A 15,086-nucleotide genomic window follows, 5' to 3' on the forward strand; every position below is an offset into this window, starting at 1 on the left:
AACCCAATGGGATATTTTTTTAAAACAAAAAGCTATGCAAGAAGGGTTAAAGAAAAAAGCTCTATATAGAGGGTTTACAGCAAGAGCGGCTAAATATCTGGCTAGAATTTCTAAACCGAAAGACAGCAACTTAATTGTTGCCATTAGGCAGAATGGGAATAGATATATTCAGACAGAAGAAATCCAAAAAGCTTTCTATAACCACTTCCAGGGGATTTATAAAGCAGAACCATGTCATGACCGGGACAGGGATGCGCTCTGATCCAAACTTATTCTACCTAGGATCTCACAAGAAGATCTCCAAAATTTAAATGCAGTCATTACAGAACAAGAAATAAATTTGGCTATCCAACAAGCTAGATTTAATAAGGCCGCCGGACCAGACTGTCTCCCTGTCGAGTTCTACAGAATCCTACAGGAGGAGGTGACCCCAACATTATGTAGTTTATTTAATAAATATTATAGTTCAGAAATAGGATGCTCTAAATATTTCACTGCTTCTAATGTTGTGCTTATCCTTAAGAAAAAAAAGGATCCAGAATTGGTAGATTCGTATAGACCTATCTCGCTTCTTAATTCTGATTATAAATTTTTAACATCAATTATAGCTAATAGATTACAGCCAATTCTCCAAGGCATTATACATGAGAACCAGGTCGGTTTTATGCAAGGGAGAAGTCCTATTAAGAATCTAAGGAAAACTATGATTATCCTGGATTACTTTTGGAATAAGTCACAAGGGAAATGTAGGAAAGGGTCTGATGCTGCTATAATAGCTTTGGACGCAGAGAAAGCGTTCGACTACATAAGTTGGAATCACCTATTCACGACACTAGGGAAGTTTGGGTTCAGAGGATATTTTAGTAATTTTATCCAATCCATATATAGTAATCCAGTCTCCGCCTTAGTTATAAATAATGTAGCTACAGACTCATTCCCGTTGCATAGAGGAACAAGGCAGGGATGTCCACTATACCCCCTACTTTCTAACATCTCACTCAAACCATTGGCTATCATGCTACGGGATCAATTAGAGGGTATCAATATAGGGGAATATAAATTCATTCTCTCATTATACGCAGATGACTTACTGGTGTTTTTGAATAATTTAGAAGCTAATTTGCCGAAATTTACATCTATCATGCAACTCTTTAGTTCAGTATCCGGGTATAAAATTAACTTCACTAAATCCGAATTATTATGGATATCAGAACCAGTTAAAAACAGTATCAGACATCCTTTTAAAGAAACTAAATACTTAAATTATCTAGGCATAGCCCTAAGTAATAACCCACTTGAATGGTATGATATAAATATAACAAGTTGTCTGAAGATAATACAAAATCAATTAGAAAGCTGGATTAACCTCCCAATATCATTGATACCACGTATTATGTTAATCAAAACAATAGTATTTCCTAAATTATTGTATCTCATACAAAATATTCCTTTTAGGCTTAAAAATAAGGATGTATTGAAATTCAATCAATTAGCTTCTAAATTTATATGGAAAGGGGCAAAACCACGGATTGCCCTGGTAAGATTAATGAATGATAAAATGGCAGGAGGTTTAGCATTTCCCAACATTCAATATTATAACTGGGTTTCTCTACTTAAGTACGCTATTGACTGGATTACTGAGAAACAATATTTTACCTTTTATCAGTGTGAGTCAAGTATTATTACTCCATTTAATTTGAAGGCTCTGCTACATTGTCCAATTAAAAAGTTGCCCGCCAATGTCGATAATTTGTTGACATTTAAGAATGTAGTTTGGGCATGGCAAAAATACTGCTTTGAAATTCAGGTTAATCCATATGCAACCGAATTCTTACCAATTCAAGGAAATCCTGAGTTTCAACCAGGATATGACGCTCAAGTGTTTCAGAGGTGGGGGGGAAAGGGACTAAACTATGTTAAACAGTTGCTGTTATCAGACGGTACAATTGACTCATTTGGCTCTATTTGTTCTAAGTATGACATACAAAGCAAAGATTTTTTGCTTACCTACAGATCCGACATTATGTAGCAAATCTCCAAAAAGAATTTAAACCAAATTGGTCGACGGGGCCCTTAGCAATTGGGATAAAAATATTTCAAGCAGGTAAATTTTCCATCTCTACTTTCTATAAAATTCTGAATTCTAATAATAAAGCAAGACAAATCACGTATATGCGGTTAAATTTTTTTCCAGATTTAGATGCATCGGATATACAGGGAAGCCTTCAAATAATTTATGATTCTTGGGTTCCTACAGCTTGGCGCGAGTCACATTTAAAATTTTTATATAATGTATATATTACTCCTGGCAAAATGTCTATTTGGTCTAAGAATGTTCATTTATGTACAAGATGTAGTAAAGAGAACGCAGATATCTTGCACTGTTTATGGTTATGCCCCAAGATATCCCAATTCTGGTGTAAAATATCCTTCTGGATCAAACAGACAGTCAATCCTACATTCATCATAACCTCTCGAGACATTTTTTTTCTAGTTAGATATTCAACGAGATGTAAGGATTATAAATTGTTAAATACCATACTGATATTAGCTCGAAATCTCATTTTCAGGAACTGGAAAGCGACACATGCGCCCAAATTTAGTGAATTTGAGAAAGCAGTAATCATGCAAATAATCTTAGAACAATATAATATTTCAGTTACAAATAGTGATCAGATTCAGGCTTTTTTCTCTAAATGGGAGGGAGTAATTAAATCACTCCCGAATAAAACCCAAATTCAAATAGTTAAGCCAATAAGCAATTCTACTTTCATCCTTCAAAATATCTTAGCAGGTCATTACCCCGGATGGTGGTCGACCCGCATCGAAGAAGTAGTGACATCGGTGGAGGGGTAGGGGGGTGAAGGGATGGGGGTGTATGTGGGTTTTTTTTTTCTTTTTCTCCTTTTGTTTTGTTTTGGTTGTTGTTTTTGTTTGTCACACTCATTTTGTATGCTTTATGTGGAGGTGGTCTCTATAGAATGATGAATGACATGTCCCTAAGTCCTGGATATATCTTAGATTAGAATGTCTGATAATTCGGACGATGGGCTAGGTCAGGGGGAGAATGCTTGAGCTGATAATTGAGATGAAAAGAAACATTTTCCCTTTTAACTAAGTATTGTTTTATTACATGGAGAGTATTATTTTGTTCTTATTCATGCTTGTAAGTCAATTAAGACACGGTCTGGTTTTTTTCTTTTTTCTTGTACATATATGACCCATTCAAGGTCCTGGCATGCTTTCATGATGTAACCTATAATTATATAGGTATTTATTTTATTTTCTCTCAAATTATTAGAAGAGATGATATATTTATTACAAAATGCTGTAAAAAAAATTTTTTGTTGAATCGGTTTGTGTATGTGAAATCAATAAAAAATAATATTTAAAAAAAAAGTCATACTCCGCTGCTGCCCAGCTGCAGGTAAAAAAAATAATAAAAAAAATGAATGAACTGCAGCCAATCAACATCAGCAATGCTGAGGTCATGAACTCTTTTACTGTGATCTCATAGTAAACTTCCTTAAACTGAATAGGAAAACATGAGTGCCTGAGACTCAATCCTTCGGCTGTCCCGGGACAGACCTACTGATTTGCTGCTTAGAAGTCCTTTACAATGGGATGTGGCTACTGAGGAACTTTTGAGGTAAAATATCTTTCTTTTTACATAGAGAAGTTCAGGTGATATTTTCTAGTCAGCTTTTTACAGCTATGCTGCATCACTTTCTAGTGTTTCAACATTTGGGTATTACGGCCCTTTAACATTGGCTTAAATTTTAGCTGGGTGCTCAGTAAAATCAGCTTGGTGGTGTGCCCAATAAAAAAAGGCCAGGAGGGGGGGGAGGCAAGCGACACTATTGGTTTTTGGGTTCTTTTATAGAAACACACCAACATTATAACAATATATCTATTTTGCAAGGTTCTACGCTGGTCACCAAAGGGAGAAAACCAAAGAATGATTAGGGGGTTCTATACCAGGCACACAGAAAATCAAACAGAAAACACATTTTTAGTACAATTTTAATTAATAAATTCAAGAGCAGGAATGTAGTCTCAACAAGAGTCAATTAGACATGGAACTTAGGAATACTTGAGGATTCACATTTCGGAATGTTGTCTGTGCTAGCATAACCCATAGTCAGAAAAGAGGAGTATTGGAGGTAGAAAAATTGTTTTTGCTCCAGAGTGTGTCCAGATGAATTGCCCTCTCAGAACCGTTGTACGGGCCTAGGCCCCTATATATTTGCATAAACGGAAAGGGCCATTTAATTTGAGGTTAATTGACAATATACATTTGTTATGGGAGAAATGGCCATGATTTATTGGTAGGGAAAACTGAAATATTCAACATTCTAGATGATCTTTAGTAGGTGTAACTAGGCTGGAAGAGGGACTGAGAAGCAGCACTATCTGATGATCCAGATGGTACGTACTGACCGACAGATGCTTGACTATTAATCTGCAAGAGAAAACAGAACACAGAAAATACAGGTTATTGCCAATTATAAAACTGGGGTAACAAGATGGTACCAATGTGGTTGCAAGCACTAGACATTGTGAAATATATATGGAAAATGCTCAGAATAAGACAGGATCTATGCAGATATTTTGGATCCCTGGGATACCAGCATTTGCAAGGTAGATAAGATGGTTTTATAGCCTCAGAATTAAAACACAAAACAAAAAACAATTTATTTGAAAAAGGCATCAAAGCTAAGGAACCAGACAATTTTTGGTTCAGATTGCTGGACAACACTCGTTTATTGGTGGGTGAATTTATCCACCAAATCAGCAACAACCCAGGTTGTTCACCAAAAATGGTCCAGCTTTTAAACTTACATTCTTGCTATTAAAATAAAGATACCAAGAGAATGAAGACATTTTGATAATAGGAGTAAATTAGAAAGTTGTATGCTCTATCTGAATCACAAAAGAAAAAAATAAATAAATTGGGTTCAGTGTCCCTTTAAGTTTTCAAAATGCTGCAAAGCTTGCAGCATTTTGAAAACAAAGGTTACAGAATTTTGTTTTTCTAGGGAGAGTTTCATACAAAAGCAAGATATGTTTTGGTGAACTGATTGATGCTAACTTATATTTTATGGTGATATCAACCACAATACCCAGGGAGTTGCAGAACTGACTTCATATTCAGCTGAAATTACACTGAACTGTAATAGTGTAACACTCAAAAAAAAGTTCACTTTAAACTTCTGAGAATCTCATAATCGGTCAGCTTTGAGCATCTTTGTCACATGGATAACAGTCTCACCTGTGCACGCTTAAGGAAGGCCACTTGAGCAGCTTTCTCATTCTCAGGTTTCCCAAGCCAGGCTGAGAGTGCAGAAGCCTGTAGTGCACGCCCATAGGAGAACGATACACGCCAAGGCCTGGCGAGAGTGCAGCGGTTCATAGCATTCAGATTGAGTGACGCTTCCTCTTCACTTTGACCTCCGGAGAGGAAGCAGATGCCTGAAAAAAAGCACAAAAGGGCTGTTCAGAGATGATCTAGAAGGAGTGGAAAAAAAAAAAAAAAAAAAAAAAAAAGCACAACAAAAACGAGAGAGACAGACACGCTCTATCGGAATCATGATAGCTTAACTTTACTGCCCCTTTAATCAATTATATATTAGGACAAAGGGAAATATTTTAAAGACATTTTTACCTGGCACAGCAGCAGGGACTGTGCGTCTCAATGCAGTGACAGTAGCCATTCCAACTTGCTCTGGAGTAAATTTCTGTGGACAGGACTGACCAGCTGTAACCATGTTTGGTTTTAACAGTGTTCCCTCCAGGTAGACGTGGTGCTGAATAAGTGCAGCATACACAGCAGACAGTACCTGAAAAGCACACATTGGTGGAGTCAGATTTACAAAGGAATAAACACCTCCATATACATTCTCTCTCTCAGGGGGAGGGGCTATTTGCATTTAAATTCACATTATGCACTTGATTGAGGAAGGGGAGAGTTTCCCCAAAAACATTCACTCTACATTAAAAAGGGACACTAAACCCAAATTTTCTCTTTGATTCAGATAGAGCATGCAATTTTAAGAAACTTTCTAATTTACTCCTATTATCCATTTTTCTTTGTTCTCTTGCCATCTTTATTTAAAAAGCAGGAATGTAAAGCTTAAGAGCCAGCCCATTTTTGGTTCATCAGAATCTAGGTTATGCTTGCTTATTTGTAGCTAAATGTAGCTACCAATGAGCAAACGCTATCCATGGTGCTGAACCTAAAATGTTCTGGCTCCTAAGCTTTTATTCTTGTTTTTTTAAATAAAAATAGCAAGAGAATGAAGAAAAATTCATAGGAGTAAATTAGAAAGTTGCTTAAAATTGTATGCACTATCTGAATCATAAAAGAAAAAAATATATATATAATTTGGGTTTAGTATCCCTTTAACAACCAACGTTGTACAGGGTACGCCTTACAAAAAAACGTTAATGACCAACGACGTACCCTGTACGTCAGGGGTGGAAGTGATCCTGACCGCTTCCTGCCACTTTCATGTTATTGCAGTAATGCCTCGATAGAGGCATCCTGCAATAACATTTTTAGGCATACTATGGGACAAAGTGTTAAGGGAAGGAGGGAGAGAGAAGGGGGGAAAATTGTATCCAAGGGATCTGGGAGGAGATGGGGGGTGGGTTTTAAGGGGGGCAGCTACACTACAGAAAAATTGGGTTTTGTGTTTTTTTGTTGTTTTTTTTTTTTAAATAAAAAAAGGTAATGATATGGCAAACTGGGTACTGGCAGTTGCCAGTACTCAAGATGGCGGCAAATAGGTAGAGGGTGGGAGGGGAGATCAGGGAGGTTGGGGGCTAAGGGGGAATCCTACAAGGCAGAATATATATATTAAAAAAATAAAAACAGCCTTTTATTTTAGTACTAGCAGACTTTCTGCCAGTACTTAAGATGGCGGGGACAATTGTGGGGTGAGGGAGGGAAAAGAGCCATTTGGGAGGGATCAGGGGGTGGGATGTGTCAGGTGGGAGGCTGATCTCTACACTAAAGCTAAAATTGACCCTACAAGCTACCTAATTATCCCCTTTACTGCTGGGCATAATACAAGTGTGGTGTGCAGCGGGCTTTAGCGGCCCTCTAATTACCAAAAAGCAATGCCAAAGCCATACATGTCTGCTATTTCTGAACAAAGGGGATCCCAGAGAAGCATTTACAACCATTTGTGCCATAATTGCACAAGCGGTTTGTAAATAATTTCAGTCCAAAACCTAAAGCATTTGGCAGTGAAATGGTGGCATGAAATATACCAAAATGGGCCTAGATCAATACTATGGGTTGTCTACTAAAAAAAAATAAAACAAAATACATACATACAAGCACACTCACAGGAACGAACAACCGGCTCAATACACACACTAAGGGATATTCAGGGATTCCTGACAGAGATTGTTCCAATGTATATATAGCTAATTGAGGGGGGGGGGGGAATGGTTTGGAAATTGCTTCTTGTATTTATTGCCCTATAACTTGCAAAAAAGCAAAGAACATGTAAACATTGGGTATTTCTAAACTCAGGAAAAAATTTACAAACTATTTAAGCATGGGTGTTTTTTGGTGGTTGTAGATGTGTAACAGATATTGGGGGTCAAAGTTAGAAAAAATATGTATGACTTTAAATACACAAGGCCTTTACGTTGCAACATTATATGTCCTTAATTAGTCCGAAAACCTGATATCAGACAATCCCGTTAATCGACTTTCATAACAGACATGGGGCTAAATTAATTTAAATGGATACTTTTTACTGTGAAAGTTAGAGATTTCTTTTCGGTAGTCAAAAAAAATATATATTCTATTCTGTGTACTCACCTTTTCAGTCTCATACTGACATCTCTGGAGGTCATGAGATCCATCACATAGAATTTCAGGCTCCACAATTGGAACAAGACCATTCTGTGAGATTAGCAGAGTAAGCATCAGACAAATAATGTGCGTTTATTGCATCCAAGAGTGAAATAGCTAGAACATATTTGCAGCTGGTAAATAAATCGTAAAAAACAAAATCCACTGAGACAGTATTTTACAGCATGATATACACAACAGGTTTTAAAATGAATAGATCAGACATTTACAATAAATATTGATTACCAAGGCAGACACAGAGGTAGACTATCAATAGTTATGGGAAAAGTAGAAGAGTCACCTGTTGGCAGATGCTGGCATATCGGGCCAATACATTAGCATTTTCATATATAGCAAGACTTGAGGGTGCAGAGTCTGAGATTTTAAGCACACACCGCCATTTGGCAAAGTCTGCCCCATCCTTCTTATACTGAGCACAACGCTCTGCTAGACCATCCAGACCTTACAAAAAAAAATAAAAAATGTATATATATGAATATTCAGAAGGAAAGACAGAAGTTTTAAGATTTACAAGCCAGAAATGTTTCAATAATGTGTATGTGTGTATTTTTTTTTTTTATTACACAGTGAAACCAGGGCATGGGTTGAATATACTGGTCATCAATAGTAACTAACCCTGAGTTGTTGTTTCTCCATCAGTGCCAGCTAAAGGAGCTGTGCCTTTATCTACCTGTAAGAAAAGTGAGAGCGTGAGACCACAGTTCATAAGACAACTGCCCAAACCTAAACCCCAAACCACATACCAACCTTTATTCCAACAACAATGCCAAGATCTTTAAGGATTTTTGTGAAGGGAACGCCATTTCTAGACTTCTGATAGAGAGTTTCGTGGAAGAGAATGACACCACCAATATACTTATTCACAGATGCATCTGAAGTGAAAAGGAGATCACGAAATGTACGTCGGTTCTCCTCAGTGTTCTCCACATTGATGCGCTTGAGCCTGCTTCCCATAGTGCCTGCAAGGAAATAGGGTCTAAAATAATGTTGCTATGTTTTGGCAGTGGGTAAAAGGGGAGGAGAAGTAAACAGAATGAATTTGCATTTAATTAATATTAATCAAACCATAGTGGTTTGCTCAGTTTTAATAAAGCTGGTTGTAAAAATAATTGTATGACATCTTTTATGTAGATCAAAGCAGAAAAAAATAAACAATTAGAGACAGTAAAAGGTGAAAATTATACTTCAATGTATTAGAGATAGAGCATGGCATTTTTATCATTCCCAATTTACTTCTATTATCAATGTTGCTTACATCTATTATCCTTTGTTAAAGAGTAAAGCTAGGCGAGTTCAGGAGTGTGCACGTGACTTTACCCATCTGTGTTTGCAACAATGTAACAAGCAAAAATAGTGAGCAGCACCCGCTATTAAATAAAAAGTAAATTTATGCTTACCTGATAAATTAATTTCTTCTATGGCACGACGAGTCCACGTATTCATCCATTACTTGTGGGAGATTATCTCCTGCTAACAGGAAGTGGCAAAGAGCACCACAGCAGAGCTGTCTATATAGCTCCCCCCTTAGCTCTACCCCCCAGTCATTCGACCGAAGGTACAGGAAGAAAAAGGAGAAACTAAAAGGTGCAGAGGTGACTATATTTTTTTATTTTAAACTTCAATCTGTCTTAAAAATGACAGGGCGGGCCGTGGACTCGTCGTACCATAGAAGAAATTAATTTATCAGGTAAGAATAAATTTACTTTTCTTCTATAAAGGTACGACGAGTCCATGGATTCATCCATTACTTGTGGGATACAATACCAAAGCTACAGGGCACGGATGAACGGGAGGGACAAGACAGATGGCTAAACAGAAGGCACCACTGATTGAAGAACTTTTCTCCCAAAAAGTATCAAATTTGTAAAATTTGGAAAAGGTATGAAGTGAAGACCACGTCGCAGCCTTACAAATCTTTTCAACAGAAGCATAATTTTTAAAAGCCCATGTGGAAGCCACCGCTCTAGTAGAGTGAGCTGTAATTCTTTCAGGAGGCTGCTGTCCAGCAGACTCGTATGCCAAACGGATGATGATTTTCAGCCAAAAAGAAAGAGGTAGCCGTAGCTTTTTGACCTATGTTTTCCAGAAGAGACAACAAACAATGAAGATGTTTGACGGAAATCCTTGGTTGCTTGCAAGTAAAATTTTAAAGCACGAACTACATCCAGGTTGTGCAACAGACGCTCCTTCTTAGAGGAAGGATTAGGACAGAGAAGGAACCACAATTTCCTGATTAATATTCTTATTGGTAACAACCTTAGGAAGGAATCCAGGTTTGGTCGCAAAACCACCTTATCAGCATGGAAAACCAGATAAGGCGAGTCGCATTGCAATGCAGATAGCTAAGAAACTCTTCGAGCCGAAGAGATAGCAACTAAAAACAGAACTTTCCAAGATAAAAGTTTAATATCTATGGAATGCATAGGTTCAAACGGAACCCCTTGAAGAACGTTAAGAACTAAATTCAGACTCCATGGCGGAGCAACAGGTTTAAACACAGGCTTGATTCTAACTAAAGCCTGACAGAACGACTGAAAGTCTGGCACATCTGCCAAACGCTTGTGCAGTAAGATTGATTAAGCAGATATCTGTCCCTTCAGGGAACTAGCCGATAACCCCTTCTCCAATCCTTCTTGGAGAAAGGACAAAATCCTAGGAATCCTGATCTTACTCCATGAGTAGCCTTTGGATTCGCACCAATAAAGATATTTACGTCATATCTTATGATAAATTTTCCTAGTGACAGGCTTTTGAGCCTGAATCAAGGTATCCATGACCGACTCAGAGAATCCCCGCTTGGATAAATTCAAGCGTTCAATCTCCAGGCAGTCAGCCGCAGAGAAACTAGGATTTGGATGCTGGAACGGACCTTGAATCAGAAGGTCCTGTCTCAGTGGCAGCGTCCATGGTGGAAGAGATGACATGTCCACCAGGTCTGCATACCAAGTCCTGCGTGGCCACGCAGGTGCTATCAAAATCACCGAAGCTCACTCCTGCTTGATTCTGGCAATCACACGAGGAAGGAGAGGAAATGGTGGAAACACATAAGCCAGGGTACTGCCTGAGGATCCCTTGATCTGGACCCATAGAAAGGAAGTTTGGCGTTCTGACGAGATGCCATCAGATCCAATTCTGGTGTGCCCCATTGATGAATCGATTGTGCAAACACCTCCGGATGGAGTTCCCACTCCCCAGGATGAAATGTCTGACAACTTCGAAAATCCGCTTCCCCAGTTCTCCACTCCTGGGATATAGATTGCTGATAGATGGCAAGAGTGAGTCTCTGCCCATCAAATTATTTTGGTAACCTTTATCATCGCTAGAGAACTTTGTTCCCCACTGATGAATGATATATGCTACAGTCGTGATGTTGTCCAACTGGAATCTTATGAATCTGGGCGAAGCCAGCTGAGGCCACACCTGAAGAGCGTTGAATATCGCTCTCAGTTCTAGAATATTTATCAGGAGGAGAGCCTCCTCCTGAGTCCACACACCCTGTGCTTTCAGGGAATTCCAGACTGTACCCCAGCCCAATAGGCTGTCGTCCGTCATGACTATAACCCATGCTGGCCTGCGGAAACACATTCCCTGGGACAGATGATCCCGTGACAACCACCAAAGAAGAGAGTCTCTGGTCTCTTGATCCAGATTTATCGGAGGAGATAAATCTGCATAATGCCCATTCCACTGATTGAGCATGCATAGTTGCAGTGGTCTGAGATGTAAGCGAGCAAACGGAACTATGTCCATTGCCGCTACCATTAGTCCAATTACCTCCATACACTGAGCCACTGACGGCCGAGGTATGAAATATAGAGCTCGGCAGGTGGTTAAAATCTTTGATTTCCTGACCTCCGTCAGAAAAATTTTCATGTCCACCGAATCTATCAGAGTTCCCAGGAATGGAACTCTTGTGAGAGGAAGAAGCGAACTCTTTTTTTACGTTCACCTTCCACCCGTGAGATCTTAGAAAAACCAACACGATATCCGTGTGAGATTTGGCTAGTTGGAAAGTTGACGCCTGGATTAAGATATCGTCCAGATAAGGCCCCACTGCTATGCCCCGCGGCCTTAGAACCTCCAGAAGGGACCCTAGCACCTTTGTGAAAATTCTGGGAGCTGTGGCCAACCCGAAGGGAAGAGCCACAAACTGGTAATGCTTGTCCAGAAAAGCGAACCTGAGGAACTGGTGATGATCTTTGTGGATAGGGATGTGTAGGTACGCATCCTTTAAGTCCACGGTGGTCATATATTGACCCTCCTGGATCATTGGTAAAATAGTCCGAATGGTCTCCATCTTGAAGGATGGAACTCTGAGGAATTTGTTTAGGATCTTGAGATCTAAAATTGGTCTGAAGGTTCCCTCTTTTTGGGGAACCACAAACAGATTGGAGTAAAACCCCTGCCCCTGTTCTTTTTCCGGAACTGGGCAGATCACTCCCATGGTATATAGGTCTTCTACACAGCGTAAGAACGCCTCTTTTTGTCTGGTTTACCAACAATTGAGAAAGATGGAATCTCCCCCTTGGGGGAGAATTTTTGAAATCTAGAAGATACCCCTGGGTTACGATTTCAAAGGCCAGGAGTCCTGAACGTCTCTTGCCCAAGCCTGAGCAAAGAGAGAAAGTCTGCCCCCTACTAGAGCCGGTCCCAGATCGGGGGCTACCCCTTCATGCTGACTTGATGGCATCAACTGGCTTCTTGGCCTGTTTACCTTTGTTCCAAGCCTGGTTAGGTCTCCAGACTGACTTGGATTGAGTAAAATTCCCCTCTTGTTTTGCAGCGGGGGAAGAGGAACCACCTTTGAAGTTTTGAAAGGAACGAAAATTATTTTGATTGGTCCTCATCTTAGTTGTCTTAACCTGAGGAAGGGCATGGCCTTTCCCTCCAGTGATGTCTGAAAGGATTTCTTTCAGTTCAGGCCCGAATAGGGTCTTACCTTCGAAAGGGATAGCTAAAAGCTTAGATTTTGATGACACATCAGCAGACCAGGACTTAAGCCATAACGCTCTACGTGCTAAAATGGCAAAACCTGAATTCTTTGCCCCTAATATAGTCAGTTGAAAAGCAGCATCTGTAATGAAAGAATTAGCTAGCTTGAGAGCCCTTATTCTATCCAGAATATCATCTAATGGGGTCTCAACCTGAAGAGCCTCAAACCAAAAAGCAGCTGCAGTAGTTACAGGAACAATGCCCCACTATAGGTTGCAGAAGAAAACCCTGATGAACAAATATTTTCTTTAGGAGACCCTCTAATTTTCTTATCCATAGGATCTTTGAAAGCACAACTGTCCTCAATAGGTATAGTTGTACGCTTAGCCAGGGTAGAAATAGCTCCCTGCCACCTTAGGGACCGTCTGCCACGAATCCTGCATGGTGTCTGATATGGAGAAGGAAATTTAACATTTAACACTTTAATATGCAAACCGGATTGAAATTAGGCCTAAATCCGGAAAAAACACCCCCAGCACCTTGCCACAGTCCTGCTGTGGCGCCTACCTGCCCTCAGGGATAGTAAATATGGGGTTAAAGCTTTGATTTGTCCCAAAACATTCACAAGGGCCCTCAGGAGTTGGAGCTTGCTGCATGAAACCAAGTGTGCAACTCGATGTCTCTACAGCCTCAAAGAACCGCACCAGAGCGGTTTTAAACTAGCCATGTGGGTTCTGAGACCCAAAAATAAGCCAAGTGTACCCTCAATAAAGTTGCCCAAAAATCGTTATTGCCCATAAAACGTTAACAGCACTCCCAGTTCATAAAAAGTTTGCCCACAAACATTCAAAACTCAGTGTCAACCAAATTTGTAATTAGCCCCTTATGCAAGCTTAGTAATGCCTTTATATAGCTCTTAGGATTACTGCTTACCCTTACCCTCATGGGGATACTGTCAGCCTTTCTGAATTACACAGTCTCTCCAGAAAAAATGACTGAACATACCTCACTGCTATATAGCATGATAACGTTCCTCACACTGAAGTCTCTTGTACCCCTCAGCCTCTGTGGGAACAGCACTGGATCTTAGTTGCAAATGCTAAGATCATCATCCTCCAGGCAGAAGTCTTCATCCATCTGCTGCCTGAGAGTAAATAGTAAACACCGGTACCATTTAAAACAAAAAACTCTTGCTTGAAGAAATTAAAAACTAATATTTTATCACCTCTTTCACTTTACCCTTCCTAATACTTAGAATAGGCAAAGAGAATGACTGGGGGGTGGAGCTATATAGACAGCTCTGCTGTGGTGCTCTTTGCCACTTCCTGTTAGCAGGAGGAGATAATATCCCACAAGTAATGGATGAATCTGTGGACTTGTCGTACCTTATAGAAGAAACTAACTTATTGATACCATTACAAAAAGTATACAGATAGCCCAGACATATATAGTAGCTCACATATTATATTTCTAATGTTATGCATAGTGGCAAACACTGCTGCAATAGAATGTTAGAGACGTGCGCACTCCTAAGTTACTATCAGCATACCTAGCTTTACTCTTCAGTGATACCAAGAGAATAAAGCAAATTTAAAAGTATTTAAATCCCTTGCGCCTTAATGACAGATCTAAGTCATGCGTTACATAGCACGTTGTACCGCATAACTTAGATCTACGTAACAGCTTCAGGAAGCTCCAGCAGTCCCGGTTTTCAAGTGACAGACTTGCTGTTCCTGGGCTTCCAACATCTGTCTTCATGTGGTAACGGAGCACAATTGGTGCTCCATCAGCATAGGTAGGCAGATTACCAGATCGTTAGACAGTGACAGTCTATAACTATCTCGGTTATTGCCGGCGGGAGGTGTGAGGGAAGGCGGCCCTACACTACAAAAAAAAAAAAAATATTGGTATGGGGCGGTGGGGAGTGGACCCTTGCACTTTTGGGGAAAAATAAAAAATAAAAAAAAAAAATTAAAAAAATTAAAAAACGGCATACTGGCAGATTATCTGCCAGTACCTAAGATGGTGGGGATGAGTGTGTGTCAGGGGGGGAAGCTGTTTAGTAAGGGATCAGGGAGGTGTCAGGTAGGAGGGTAATAGCTACATTACAATACTATTTCCCTTACCAGCTAACTAACCCTTCACTGCCTGGAATTTAAGAAGTGTGGTACACAGCTGCAATTAGCGGCTTTCTAAATGCCAAAAACCAATGGCAAAGCTATGCATGTCTGCTATTTCTGAAATAAGGGGATCCCAGCGAAGC

The 15,086-nt window shown here is 39.6% G+C and overlaps 1 protein-coding gene across 2 annotated transcripts in view; it reads right to left on the bottom strand.

Annotated features, from left to right (window-relative positions):
- Nucleotides 1-4,005: 4,005 nt before the first annotated feature.
- The window catches only part of LOC128640011 (fructose-bisphosphate aldolase B), a 47,010-nt gene continuing 35,929 nt past the window's right edge, over nucleotides 4,006-15,086 (bottom strand). For both annotated transcript variants that reach the window (XM_053692312.1, XM_053692311.1), the window contains exons 3-9: nucleotides 8,639-8,850; nucleotides 8,507-8,561; nucleotides 8,172-8,332; nucleotides 7,838-7,921; nucleotides 5,666-5,840; nucleotides 5,273-5,472; nucleotides 4,006-4,462 (exon numbers count right to left, since the gene is read on the bottom strand). In XM_053692312.1, the coding sequence (XP_053548287.1) occupies nucleotides 4,367-4,462; nucleotides 5,273-5,472; nucleotides 5,666-5,840; nucleotides 7,838-7,921; nucleotides 8,172-8,332; nucleotides 8,507-8,561; nucleotides 8,639-8,850 (983 nt within the window). In that variant the 3' untranslated portion in view covers nucleotides 4,006-4,366. The remainder of the gene's footprint in view (nucleotides 4,463-5,272; nucleotides 5,473-5,665; nucleotides 5,841-7,837; nucleotides 7,922-8,171; nucleotides 8,333-8,506; nucleotides 8,562-8,638; nucleotides 8,851-15,086) is intronic.

Source organism: Bombina bombina, chromosome 9, assembly GCF_027579735.1.
Source record: "Bombina bombina isolate aBomBom1 chromosome 9, aBomBom1.pri, whole genome shotgun sequence".
Lineage (NCBI taxonomy): Eukaryota > Metazoa > Chordata > Amphibia > Anura > Bombinatoridae > Bombina > Bombina bombina.